Here is a 14,895-nt window from a genome sequence, read left to right as displayed (position 1 = left end):
ACAGGCTAATTCAGGCAGGACAAAAGCCGATGAAGCCTTTCATGATAAAATGTGTATTTACTAAAAAGGACAGTCAAAACACGCTTTGAATTTCCTGACTCTCTCACAGTGACAGATTACTATTTACTTGCCAGAGATAAAGTGAAGGTCTGTACTGATAACGGAGATTTTTATACTGCACCAGCATGACTTTATGTAAAAAAATGTAAATCAGATATATGGAGACAAATGTTCACATGAATCTCCAGTCAGCCAACCAGCCGCCACACCACTTGTCCAAATAACAAGACGCTGACTTGGCAGCAAGAGCAGCGTGAGACGCAAGGCAGACAAAAATAGAGGCGGTTTAATGGCCAAACTTACTCGGCTGTGATTTGTGTGACGAGCGGCAGAGAGGTGAAGCCCGAGCCGAGGAAGGAATCCCTGTACTGGGTCATCTTCAGTGCAGCCAGCCAGTCTTCCACTGAGCTCACCCTGCTCAGGTCCGGAGCTCCACGGTCTAACAAGGGATGATGCGGAGGACTGCAGAGAGTAGATAGGGTCCGACGGGGAGTTAGAAAAACAGCTGTATCGCCGAAACACAGGGATGAGGCAGGAAGAGAGTGTTTGTGTATGTAAATGAGTTTGTATCTGTGCTCACCCGGGGGGCATGTTGTTGGTGCCGGTTTTGAGGGATGCAGGGTTGCGAATCATTTTGTCCAGCATGCTGACAATATCAGGGAACTTGGGCCGTGCGTTTCTGTCCTTCTGCCAGCAGTCGAGCATCAGTTGGTGCAGCACCACTGGACAGTCCATGGGAGCCGGCAGCCTGAAGTCCTGCTCGATGGCATTTATCACCTGGGACACAGCAGGGGAGGCAAGCGGGGAAAAATAAACACAAGTGGTTACAGTCATAGATATAGTGAAAAACTATCCATTTTTTTTTTTTTTGTGTGTGTGTATATTTTAGTCTAATTATTTCAGTCTGCTCCAATCACACACACAACACACAGGTGTTTGTAGGGGGGGAAAAACAGCTTAGTTAAATCCAAATGTTCTCTAACTGGTCAGCACCTGACAGCAGACAGACAAAGGCCGTCTCAAATCACGTATTTGTACACTTACACATGCTTTTTTTGAGTGCAAAAAAGTTTGCGTGTACTACAAATTAAGTACGGAGACGCTGGACACTTTTCACCCTCAACGGTCGCCGTTATGGCTTCGTAGCGGAAAGGAAGGGACCACCGAGCTTTTTCCAAACCGCGCCTGCTGAGTAAGCTGCAGCTGATATATTATACAAATACCAGTTGTTTCCGTCCGACAAACGTGTTTATTTTTCAAGTACCAATAGACTATTGTTGGATAGAAGCCGTCAGTATGTTTATTGTGGGCGTGAAACAGAGGGCACAAAAACGTGTTTACTTTTAGGTAAATTAACCAAACAAAGCAGGCAGGTGTTTTGATGCATTTAAAATGTTACGGTCATTTCTGGTAAGGGCAGTACGATATGAGACAACACTACCGTGACGAAATTCACACTCAAATGGTATTAGTACACGAGTAAATGTACTAACGGAAGTATGCAAATTGAGACACAGCAAAAATTAATGTCTAATATTCCTTTGTGTCTGCGGTATACATCTGTTTTTTGCTTTCAGCTTGTTCTGCTGCTCAATACTATTAGCTTCCAATACGACTGATTTAACATTTGTAGGCGGGGTATGATTTTTTTGAGGACGGCGTGTCAATTAAACCAGGCATGCTCCAAAACATACCTTTCTTTGAAGCCTAATGTCACATTTTAGCATTTTGAATGGGAATGTATTGAAGCCTGCCCCGAGTGGCTCTCCGTGGTATTGATCTCCATGGCACTTCCACATTGGCTTATTTCAGACCCAGAGATCAAGTTCATTTTTATATCTGATATTTTTCTTCCATGCCAACACTTTTAAAACTTTTTTTTAAATTGTTTTTTCTAAAGGTTTTTGACACAATTCAGAAATACAAGAGTACTTTTTGTTCTAAATGAGTCAACGTTTCATAAATGTTAGATATAAATGACAATATTTTGAAAGACCTTCCGTCTTGTTATATGACATCATTCAGTTGCATACAGTGCTGCAGAACCGTGATGCTCAGGATATCAAGGTGCTGTCACATCCACCACTCCAGTCCAGCTCTCTCGCTGCTCTTTAGGGGACACCTTCTATTTTTCTATCAACTTTTGATTTGTCTCTTCCTGTTGGCAAACCAGCGCTTGGTATAGAGAAGGTCTTCTCCGTTACAGCTCCTTTGCAAGTTCAGACAGGTGTATTTTTACAGATCAATCTTGCCTCGTTCCTTTATTCAAAACCAGAGAAAAAAAATAAAAACTCAGATTAGTTAAGAGGATCCAATTTCTGTTTGAAAACTTCATCCCGACGCAGTGTGCAGTCACGCAGTATATCCAGATACTCATCTCAAAGCAGCAGTACCTGCAGTCTCTGATGTGGAGGCAGGTACTTTTACGCAGAGGAGCTTTTGACTTCATTATGCCAGTGCAGGTATTGAGAATGATAAAGACCTTTCAAGGTTTTTTTTCTGTGAAAACTTTTAGGCAGGAATTTTGCATTGCAGAGAGGTTGTGCTAAATGTGTCTAATACCTCTGAGTACAGAATGTAATTATCCTGAACATCACACCATTCAAAACTAGCTCCCTTGCCACACAAAGAAAAATAATCACAGAAAAGGAATATCAAGTTCAGTCATCATTATCTAAAATTATTCTGGCCCCTGCTCCAGGAACGGGAAAATAATGTGTTAAATGTCTCCCCAGCTCTAATTATGATGGTCAGAATGTTTAAAACTTCAATCAGGTCTGCCCCGAGGGCTCGAAAAGTGCCGTCTAATATGTTCTGTATTTGTACAGCCGTCACATAAAATCTTTCTTGCAGATTTTTTCGCAAATCAGATATCCATTTACCATCATCTTTCTTGTCACCTTTCACACTTTATTCTTTAGAGGACAAATCAGTCGCTTTTCAGCCTCATACGTTACAGATAAGTGAATATATCAATTTGTAAATTTCGATGATAAATAAGGATTTTGTTGAAGTTTCACATCATTTAGATTTAGTCATGGCTGATATTGGAAATAAGAGTTTGGAGATGAGGATTCCAATCCTGTGTGTCATGACATCACCCGTTAAGAAATAAAGGCATTGATAATAGTCAAAGGTTGTTCCGCCTCGGTGATGACAATGTTATGTTTTTTTTTGTTTTTTTTTATGCAAGATGATAAGAATAAGGATTCAAAGAAAAGCAATTGGCAAAGTACTATTTAAACCATCCATGAATATATTATTATATTAATATACTTTCATATTTTAGGAAATGAGTTTATTTACTCTTTTGGTGAGAGTTGGATGCCATTTCATCTGCACAGTCAATATGGTGAGTTCCGGCACACAACATACATCATGTGGTGGTCAAATGCTGATTGGTTAAGGGCTGCGCCAATAGTTTCAAAATGTACCCATGTATTCACACAAATGAATTTGGTTTGGTACCAGGCGAGGAAACAGCTACATCTGGCCAAGAAGTAGTGCCACACATTGTTATTTTAATATGCGTTAGAAAAAATAATTCCTGAGTTTAAGAGGTGGAATTTGTTACCTTTGAAGCGAAGCAGAGAGAGGTGTGTATTACCACATTTTGGTTTGGCTGGTGAATAAAATCTATTCTATTACAGGTTTAAAATTTAAAGGAAATATTCTTTTATATTCTGTGTTAATTCTATCAATTTTGTCCAGAGAAAAATATCTCAGCGAGACTGATGTTTATTAAATGGCATTTTGACATTGATTTACACCCACGCAAACCTCTAAAACTATTGACTGGATTTTCTTTAGAATCGGCGTGAAGATCCAGTGAACACAGTGTCATAAAGAATGGCTAAACTTGCTCTTTTATTTTTGTTGCTAAACACTGAATTTTTCTCCACCGGTCACGTCATTTCAGACTCACCATTCGTGAGTCATTCCCTGATCCGTCCCTCGTGTGTTCCCATTGTTCCCCATCACCTGACCTCCACATCCACCTGCACACCTGCTCCTCGTTCCCTCATTTTCCCCCCTTTACCGGCCCGGCAGCCTCAGCGCTGCCAAATCTTCTCTTTTGCCTTCCTGCCAAAGTGGTCCAGCCTTTTGTCTTGTTATCCTGCCCGCATCAGTTTCTGACCTCTACCGAGTTTTTTTTTTAAATTTTTTTTACTTTGGCTTGCCAGCATTTGCCCCATCGGACTTCTCTGCCTCTCCTTGCTTTGATCGTTGACCTAGTAAACCTTGTTTCAACTCCACCTGTTTTGCCTTTGATTCGCGCTCTCCGAGCTGTGGCATTGTGTTTCGTATTTTGTTTCTGTAGAGAAACAGACGTGCCTTAAAAATTCCTTGAAATAATACCTCCTGTTCTTTTTTTTCTTTTTTTTTTCACGGCTTCTTGTAAATTTAAAGTTACAAGTCCGTGCCAGTGTACTTGTAAGCCTACCTCGCGGACAGTTGAGGTAAAGCGCTGCTTATTGCTACTGTAAATGCGGCGCCGGGGATTTGTCAGCTCGCAGAGTGAACTCCACTTGACCCCGACACACTTCTCAGGCTTTGTGGTGCATAAATTCACCCTAAGCAGCGCTGTCAATCAAAAATAGCAGCGAGTGTAGTGAAACATCACAGGTCTCTTTCATGATTAATTCATGTCGAACATAGCACCTGCAGTGCCTCCGTTGACAATTTCGACGCTCCGTGTTCTTTGAAGTCGTGTGTGTGTGTGCCTTTACACATGTATGCTTGCATGCGTGTGGTTTAGCTGTGTGTGTGATATGTGTGAGTTTAGGGTGTGAGCTTCATGCATACTTAATGCCCCAGCAGACTCTCGTTACAGCTATAGTGGTAACACACAATTTTCCCCATCATTATACACAGTCTGTGCCGTTATAAATCTGTCTCCGTCATTACACTGAGTCTCCGTCGTTACTGCTGCATGTGCTGCTTCCGTTAGCTCGGGAGCAACCGTGGGGGGAGGTGGTGGTGGGAGGGGGGGGGGGGGGGGGTGGATGAGGAGAGACAGCAGGGAGGAGGTAAGAGGCAGGAGGGGAAGTGTGAAAGGAAGGGTAAAGAGATGGTAAAGGTGATGTACACGCCAGACAGGGAAATGGCGCTCCGCAGACAAAAAAATAAATAAAAAAAAATGAGGCAACGATTTCCTTTTTATTGCTTGAAAGGTAAGCGTCTCTCTAACCGTTGGAAGAGTTGGAACAGTTGCTGCTGATTAACTCCTCAGCAGAGAGACAGCTGACCTTATAGAGAAAACCTCACATACAGTCCGAGCTAACAAGGTCTAACGCGGGCTAAATATCGCCGGAGTGGAGCTGCGGTTAGAAAAATGTCATCCACGCAGAGAAATGAGACGAGGCAACTCTAATTTCCTCTAAGAGACTTGAGAGAGTGTTGATTACTTCCCTGGTAAATAAACACAACTGAAGCCACTCAGAGGAGCTTCGGCAGATTGTTTCTGCAGCCACAAAAATGTATTTGAAAGTTTTCATTAATGATAAACAGGAGGCTTGTAAAAATCCCAAGCTCCTTGGTGTCAAAGCCATTAGATATATAGTTTCAGAGGGCGACAACTGGGATTTGGAGCCTCCGTGCTTTGAAGTAGGTTTTAGTGCCAAAACTAACTATAATCTGTGTATCATGTTTCTTCTCGGCATGGGAACCTAAAAATAAAGATGTCAGCAATCCAATCTTGTGGAACCTCCTTTTCCATGTACCGCACCTGATCCCCTTTAGGTTTTAACAGTCAAATTGAATACTCAGCCTAAGGAACTTTTTTTTTTTTTTTACGTTATATTTAACACAAAAACAGCAGAGAACTATAATATGATTGCGCATCAAATTGGTGATCATTTCTAGCCTGAAAAAAAACAAAACAGCGGAATGAATGTAATCTCAAAGAACTGAACTTCAATGTGATAGGAGCACAAAGAAAAAAAGAAAAAAACAAATTGATCATACTGTGAAGGTGATTGGAATAAAGATGTCAGTACAATAAACATATTCCCTGAAGAAAATGTCAGGAAGGAAACAGTGCTGGTGCCTTTTGATCTGATGTTCAGAGAACAAACACTTATGTGACACTTAAATTGATGTCCTCGTTTTTCATGTGTTTTCCTAGACATGCAGACACCCAGCTGGGAGAGACGGCAAAGGAAACAAACAAGCGCGCCTCGCACACACACACACACACACACACACACACACACACACACACACACACACACACACACACACACACACACACACACACACACACCAGAAAGGCAATCTTTTACAGTCACAGACATCACTGAGAGCTCAAAACAACAGGCAGACTCTCTCACAAACACACAAGCAGGTGGTGACTTACATCTTGGTTGCTCATGTCCCAGTAAGGTCTCTCTCCGTATGACATCACCTCCCAGGTGACGATCCCGTAACTCCAGACATCTGAAGCTGACGTGAATTTCCTGTAGGCGATCGCCTCCGGTGCCGTCCACCGCACTGGGATTTTACCTCCCTGAGACAAAGAAGAAAGGGGGGAGAAGAAAGAGAATTTATAAAAGACGGAAATAAACAAACGGACTCGGAAAGGATTCAAAATGTGTTGCTTTCTACCTGATGGGTCTGCTTGCATGTAACAGAGGCGGTAGGCAGCCCATATATCTGCAATAGTGTGCTATCAAGGTGAAGGTGAGGACTGAATACTAATGAAATGGTCATCATACAGTTGCTCCTACTACATACAGTGATGAGAGCTGTGTGTACGTATGTGAAAAAGAAAGATGGTACTTTAAAATCTAAAACCCTTAATCCTCCTACATTTTTGCTTCCCCAGGTGTGTAAGTGAAGACAAAGCAGCTGTTTGATCACACACACCTGTTCCAAATACCGGACACAAATTCACAGCAATCTGCTGTTGTCTTTTCTAATGAAGACAAACTAGTGAGAAAAAAAACAAATTCCTTCTTCTGACTGCTGACCGAAATCCAGGATAAAGAAATGTATTACTACACGCTGGTCTGGTTGGTGTATAAAATATGTTGTAGCGAAGGAAATGTTTGAGACAAACACTCACACAATCCCTCCGAGCAGATTGATTTCAGCCAGGAAAGCGACGTGACTTTACAGCACCAACACTTTTGTCCAGAGTGAAATATCTTCGCAAGACCTGGATTTTCTTGTCATTAAATTTCTAACAGGCATTCGTTTCCCCAGAGGATGATGCGTTCAGTGATCATCTGACTTTCCATGACTTTATAGTCATGAGTGAATATCTCGTGAATTAGCTTCAGAATGAAGATTCCCAGAGCATAGTGCTACTTGAAGCAAATGACTCCTTGCCTATGAGACCTGACAAAATAAACTCTGAAAGCACTGTGGGCAGCAGGAAATGCAGGAATGACCGCGGGTGTAAAAAAGAGGGAGGAGTTGAAAGAAAATGCTGTTCTGTGCAAAGACATGTAAACTGTTAAAAATAAATATCACAGGTAGCTGTACGCCATTTTTGATGATGAAAAAAACTCCCAACTATAAAAACGTCCTATGATGTGTCTGCTTAACATTTGATTGCACTTCAATCAATCTGAATCTACCAATTTTTCACTTTATGTGTTATTTTAATGAATGTGAGTGGAACGGTCCTGGTTTTCCTGGTTATTAAAACCACCGTCACAACAAGTGTTTTCCCATCTTCAGGCCGCAGTGTGTGTATGGAGAATTAGTGTGTCATATCTAGCTTATGTGTGTGTGTGTGTGTGTGTGTGTGTGTGTGTGTGTGTGTGTGTGTGTGTGTGTGTGTGTGTGTGACATCTTACCAGTGAGCTGGTGTATGTGGGGTCGGAGGTGTCCTCCTCCAGATATCGTGATAAGCCGAAGTCGGACACTTTACACATCAGGTTACTGTTAACCAAGATGTTCCGCGCTGCCAGGTCCCGGTGAACATAACTCATCTCCGCCAGATACCTGTAACATCAACAGGATTTATTGTGTGATGGTGTGTTATCTGGTGCCAGCTACCTAGGTTACTATAAAAAGGTAATGGGATTTAGAGTGGGGGTGTGTCTGTGTGTGTTATCGCTGTGCCAGCTACCTTCGATGAAAAAATAAATGGGATTTAATGTGTATATGGACATGTTTTCGTGTTATCACAGCCTGCAATATAACACAGATAGGATCTGGCATGTGTGTGTGTGTGTGTACGTACATGTGTGTGTGTGTGTGTGTGTGTGTGTGTGTGTGTGTGCGCGCGTGTGTGTGTGTGTGTGTTTGAGCAGTGTTTTGATATGCCAAGCCGAGAAGTTGGGGTGCAGTTAACTTATAACTCATATCTCAGGCTGCTGATACACATGACCAGACAGTATTGGATATCACCACATGAGATCTCAGAATGGAAGAACTGATACTGTCACAGAGAAATCTAACTTCTCATTGAACGATCTGAAAAAGTTTCTTCGTCTTTGTTATCGATTTCTGTTGTAGAAGTGTGTGTGTGTGTGTGTGTGTGTGTGTGTGTGTGTGTGTGTGTGTGTGTGTGTGTGTGTGTGTGTGTGTGTGTGAGTGAGTGTTTGTGTTTGTGTTGTCAGTACCTCATTCCAGACACGATGCCCCTCAGCATACCAACCAGCTGGATCACAGGGAACTGTCCGTCATTTTGCTGTAAAGCCATGAACCGTGACAGAATTGTTTATATTTCACATTATGACACTTTTTTTTTTTCACTTTAGTTATTTAGAGAAAGTCTGGACAAGAGATGTGTCAGTATTCTAAAAATGTCATAATAGACATCTTTGGGGTATAAATACATCAAAAAGAAAACTGAAAAAGGGACCCAGCAGAAACCATCTTCCTCTGGTTGTAAGAAATGCAGAATCAATTGATAGTTTTAAAAAGCTTTTCAAAATGCATTTGTTTCCCATAAGCACTTTGTGCCCCAAAGAATGCTCGCCTCTCTTGTAGTTTTAATGTCATTTTAATACTGTTTTTATAGTGTTATTTCTTGTTTTAAACGTTCACTTTTACATCACCTTGTACCTCTGGTAAGAAAAAAGTTGAGTTACTTATCATTTAAAAGTCAGTCGATGGTGTAATGAGTGTGTTCTGTGCTTCATGTTACGGTCAATGTAAAAAGACGAGATGAGACTGGAATCTGATTTAATTGATCAAGGAAGAGAAATTTGGGTTGCTTTCATACTTGGTAACGGTACCGTACTCGAGGATGTTTGGTAATTGTGAACGTTGTTGCTTAACGGTTGTAGACGTGAGCTTGGGACTGGAAGAATAAAATCTGGGTGGGAGAGTCAAACAGCATCCTTTGACCATCCATCATTAAGACCACTGTGGTGCTCTTAACTCCGGCTGCTCCAGTGGAGCTGCTCAGTGGCCTCCAGGTCAGACTGGTTGGACTGGGCAGTTTCCAGGTGTGACACATGTTGACCGACATCCTGACTTCCTCACAAATATTCATAGTCTTAACAGATTATTGCAGATACATCTTTGCCACCTTTGTTTGAGCAATGCTGCATGTCTCTAGTGAGTGGACACACACTGCAGGATACAACACACACTTTGAACAGCATGAAGCAACATGACCAAGGCTATACAGAAGTGGCTTTACGGCATATTGAGAGTGAAGACATTTTGAGGCGCTTTAGGCTTTTTGTTTTTATGAGGCATTTTCTACGAAGATCCAAATATTTCCTTTTTTGCCGTTTCACTCTTTCACCTTTGGGCCAGACTGTTTCTTGTAAACTCCTCTGACATCCCTGCTGACACAGTTGCAGTCCAAGGTGTGTGTGTGTGTGTGTCTTTTAATTCACTTTGCGCATCAAACCATGCCTTTGATGCTCCTCTAGCCTAATCCTCTGCCGGCAAAGACCTTCTTCTAGGTACACACAAACACACACACGCTGCATTGATCCTCTGGGTCTTGTGCCTGCAAGATGGTCACGCTAGGACAGCAACACCAGTAGGATCGATCATTGCGTCTGTGTGTGTGTGTGTGTGTGTGTGTGTGTGTGTGTGTGTGTGTGAGTCATCGGAGGATTTCTGAGTCAAAAGGGGTCACGCTGTGAGAACCAAACATCAAAGACTTTGTCTTTCTGTTTTTAGAGACGCCTCAAAAGGAGGGCAGGATCAAAGAGACGGACAGACTGACAGGCTGGCAGGATGAGGAGGAAAGAGCACAGGAAGGAGAAGAGAGGAGAAAAAGGCAGAGCAGAAGGTTGGTTCTGTCTTTCTTGTGTCTCTTTCTGCAAAAAAAAAAATACCAGCGGTCCTCCTTTCAACTGTTACCGTGTTTGGGTGTTCATGCGTTTGAACCGTATGTGTGCATATAGATGCTGTAGGCACATACACTAAGTCACCAGTTTATTCGGTATGCAAACCTAAAACTAATGCAGCCTTAAATGCCACACATTTCAATGCACCAATCAGGATTCAGCAACATTTTGAATAAGAATCTGAAGACATTTATTTGGTCTCTGTCAATCAAATCAGATCAAATCACACCCACAACCCCAGATTAGGTTTTTGCTAGTTTTAGACACAAGTCGTCGTTTTCCATCCAGCGCCTCCGATGTTGTAAATGTAATTGTAGCCATCTGGGCACCAATGAGCGTGTTGATGTTAAAATGAAGTCTGGTCAGGTACAAAGCTATTTAGAGGGAGCAGAAAGTAATTTCCAGGTCTTAAATCAATGGTGCAGTATTTTACTGTTGTTTTAAGGGTGTATTATTAAGATTGTAATATGTACCTACATAAGTGAGTGCATAATAAGCGCACACTCTGCTTGTTACACACACAGGAACATGCAGCAGTGCAAAAGATTACAATGTCAGTGTGAAAGAGCTCTTTCCCAATATTCACCAAATCCACATTTATTTAAATAATCCACTAAGGTGCAAGCACACCAGCTTTTAAAAGGGATTTGGATATGACACTCTTGATTGGTTTATTTAATGTTAACACGCCAATGATTCAGTAGGAGACTAAGTGCCATCCGTCTGAATCACACGCCTCACTTTGTGATCAGATTATTTGCCGTTAAACCAGCAAAAGTGGATTTGGACACCCTGACTGTACTTCCCTCATGAGCTTTAGACCGTGTGCTCAAGTTAAAACACATCACTACTATTTTTAACGTGACTGTATCTTGTAATAAATATGTAATCTCATTGAGGAATACTCCTGAAGCCAAGATTACAAAGTAATGAATGAACTGTCAAAGTCAACTGACAACATCAATGAAAAGTCAGAGAGGTGCTCAGAATAATGGAAAGCTGATGAGGACGTTGGGGTTGACAGAAAGCTCTTGAAAAAGTAGGTGAACCTCAAGGCGAGACCGAGTTCCTTGAGTTGAGAAATGCTTTTTTTTTTTAAACAAAGCAAGAATAATATTTTTATTAACAGTAATATTAGACACACATTACTTACGCAATGTGCAGCTTTATTTTGAAGACGTCTGGTATCAGAATATGCTGCATCTGCCTGACATTAAAACTGTAGACAATCCTTTCCTGAAAGTGATGAAAAGTGCAGCATGTTATTTACCCTGAGAAATGAGTCCAGTGCTCCGTTCTCCATGAACTCGGTGATGATCATCGTCGGCCTGCTCTTGGTGACCACGCCCTCCAGTCTGATAATGTTTGGCTGGTCAAACTGGCCCATGATTGACGCCTCGGACAGGAAGTCCCTCCTCTGCCTCTCGGAGTAGCCCACCTTCAGGGTCTTGATGGCTACAAGGATTTCTTTTTTCCCAACAGGTTTCAGGCGACCCTTGTACACCTCCCCGAACTCACCTGAAAAAGGAGAAAACGCTGAATTAAAGCATTCTTTAGAAACGCTAAATCACTACACGTCTAGCGCTCTTCAGAAAACAGAAAGTGACTCAGCAGGGAAAACAACAAGTCGTTGTTTTTTTAATGCTCCGTAATTCAAAGCCCTTAAATAAATTATGACACGACAAAAGAGGCTAATAAAATACCACAGTTATGATTTAAAATGGGTCACCTGAGAAATCAGAGGGGCTGAACGTTATACTGTTTGGTTAGCTTTCCTTATTTAACATGAATGAGTGAAAACAAACTCATTGTTCTCGGGGAAGGACGTGTTAAACACACAAACACACTCTTGAGTGCTGGGAGCCGCCGCTTGCACACTCCATCTCATAGCAAAGGCCTCTGAGCAGCTCTGACGGAGCAGATTGGGGTCGAGGGCTCTGGTCAAGGGCACCTTTTTTTTTTTTTTTTTTTTTTTTTTGCAGACTTAAAGAACAACAAAAATTGGATCCCCTCAATAACTGCCCTCAAGGGAGAGAAAAGGTTGTGCAGCAGAGGTGGCAAACAAGATAAAAGGGACAGTGCCATTATTATTATTGCTCAAATACTTGGCTTTGCACACCACACCTCAAATATAATCCCCTGGTTAAATAAAGGCGACCCGGTGACCTCGTGGATAAAGAGACAGCGCTGAAACAAAAAGCTCTTGGATTCGATTCCTGGCTGCAGTTTAATTTGTCTTTCAGGCTTAAGCACTTTCTGACTTTGTTCAGTGTTCTGTCTGTTATTGAGCGGAGGTCTCTGTGGTCATATAGGAAGCCGTCTTCTTTGTATTAGCTACCTTCCTAGAAATTAAAAATAAAGAGTCAATACAGCAGAGGCAGAGACTTTTTGTCCGCTCACATTGGCCATGCACAAAAAAATGAGCGAGCCAACAATTTTAATGCTCTCTCGCTGGAGAAATCCCACAACAAGTCATAGCTCCAGGCTTTCTGCTGAAGGTTTCTCATCTCCCAAGAACAAGTCAGGAAAATTCTAATGACCGTTATCATTTAAAAAGCGCCTCCACAGCCTCAGAAGACCCGAAGCTCGGTTACTTGATCCCAACTGGCTCACACAAAAACAAAAATGTTTTTAATTGTTTCCAACAGCCACACTGGAGGGCAGAGTAAAACGCCAGCTGTCATAAAGAGGGAGGAGAGGCAACATCATTTAAATATGGTGATACTGTAACAAACATTTTAAGCACTCATTGCTGGAAGACATTTCAAGTTTTGTGCCCGGTTGTTTACGTGAAAGGTGAAATAATAATAATAAAAAAAGAAAAGAAGTTAAAACCCTGGTCCCCGTCCTAAATCCGTCCAACCCCCCATAATCTGATGTTACACGTGTGTAGGGGGGGGAGAGAGTTTCTAAACTCTCTGTTTTCAAAGACAGTACTCCTCAGAGAGGGGAGTTGGTCTAATTGGTGTCGTGACGCTTTGATAGATTATTCTGTGTTTATAAATCTGACTACTTGATTCAATTTAATTCAGTTTTATTTATGAAATGCTAAATTCCAACACAAGACACAACAGAAGGTTACAACATTACAGAGAGGAACCTAACAATTCAACAATTTACACATGCGCAACAGCTGCGAGGAAAAAACTCACGTTTAACAGGAGTTGATTGATCGATAGTATCTTATTTATACATTGGAAATTTTCGTTCCATAAATCATCACTTTGATCCAGGAGTTGCCCTATAATAATATAGGTATATTTGTCAATATAATGAAGAAAAAAAAATCATATTGTGATGGTGGCAATAGTTTGTAATCACATATTGTTAGGCGGCGTAATTGTATGACATGCGTTACATTACTTGCGCACAACAACAACAAGCATGATTGAAAGAGGCTCCGTGGTGGAGGAGCTGGTTTCAAATTGGGGAGCAACTTTGGTTGTGTAGCATTGGTTTGGTTATAAAAAAAAAAAGTCAACAACAATAACAACAGTAATATGTTGTTTTTACTGAATATTTGAAGGCTAACTGTTACGTTTATGCTGACATTAAAAACTATAACTCCTTACTTTGTTTCAATTGCATGTTTTTGACATTAAAAATACAATATTTTTCGGTGTTTTTGTCAAATCGTCAAGAATATCTTTCTCACGGAAAAACCCTGAAGTATCGTATAATTATTATCTATATAACCGACCCCTAGTTTGGAGGTATTCTAAAAAAACAACAACTAAAAGTTCAGTTGTCGCCTTCATTTGTCTGTTGTTATTGTTTTCATCATGTACTGCCACTGCTGATCAAATCAGTTTCAATGTAATCTGGCTGTAACTTCAATGAACTTTTTCGTGGCACAGGAAATTTCCTTTCTGTTGAGACACAGATGTCTTTTGTCAAAATAAATGCAGCTGTATGCTGCTTGGGGACAGGAAAATTGAATATCACTTCAAAATAAAAGTCCTCATCCCGGAGATAAAAATCGGTGTGTGAATAATGGATGAGTGATGGGAATTGGATGACAGGCCGTGTCGTCCTGTCCCACTGTGATCTCTACTCCACATCTCACTGCTCATTAAAAAATATCTACTGTCACTGCTGTAAACCAGCAGAAGCAGAGATGGATGGAGAGCAAAATAGGAAGGAGAATGGAAAGAGGATGGAGGTGGAGGTGGTGGAGGTGGTGGTGGTGGGCGCGGTGGGGGGGAGGGTAGAAAAAGTGAAGGATGGAGATGAGACAGCATTTATACGACGGGAGAGGAAGGATAAAAGGATGAATGTGGAGGGACGAAAACAGTAATTTTCTCCACAAGAGGCAAAATCAGAGGACATGTCAGGTCTTTTTTTTGAAAACAGAGGAGGTCAAGGAGAGGCTGGAGCATCAGAAGAAAGATTCATTGGTTTTGTTATAAAATATTCGTCTTAAATCTACAGTTTATCCAAATCCACTGTTCGTAAAGGACTATCAGGTGAGATATTATTGTTCTTTTCTATTATAAATTATAACGTTTCACGACTTGTCTTCAGTCAAATAAAGTGCTTTTGTGAAGGACATTTCTTACAGTGTGAG

General features: G+C 41.4%; 1 protein-coding gene across 1 annotated transcript in view; it reads right to left on the bottom strand.

Moving 5' to 3' along the window:
- Positions 1–14,895, bottom strand: part of LOC138200430 (ephrin type-B receptor 1-like) — an 86,733-nt gene that overhangs the window by 8,595 nt on the left and 63,243 nt on the right. The window contains exons 14-19 of the mRNA XM_069153091.1: positions 11,599–11,846; positions 8,637–8,704; positions 7,866–8,013; positions 6,419–6,568; positions 641–837; positions 364–522 (exon numbers count right to left, since the gene is read on the bottom strand). Of these exons, the coding sequence (XP_069009192.1) occupies positions 364–522; positions 641–837; positions 6,419–6,568; positions 7,866–8,013; positions 8,637–8,704; positions 11,599–11,846 (970 nt within the window). The remainder of the gene's footprint in view (positions 1–363; positions 523–640; positions 838–6,418; positions 6,569–7,865; positions 8,014–8,636; positions 8,705–11,598; positions 11,847–14,895) is intronic.

This window comes from Embiotoca jacksoni, unplaced genomic scaffold (assembly GCF_022577435.1).
Source record: "Embiotoca jacksoni isolate LCO1_2020_lvr unplaced genomic scaffold, fEmbJac1.0.p SCAF_19, whole genome shotgun sequence".
Classification (NCBI taxonomy): domain Eukaryota; kingdom Metazoa; phylum Chordata; class Actinopteri; family Embiotocidae; genus Embiotoca; species Embiotoca jacksoni.
This window is presented reverse-complemented; position numbering and strand designations above follow the sequence as displayed.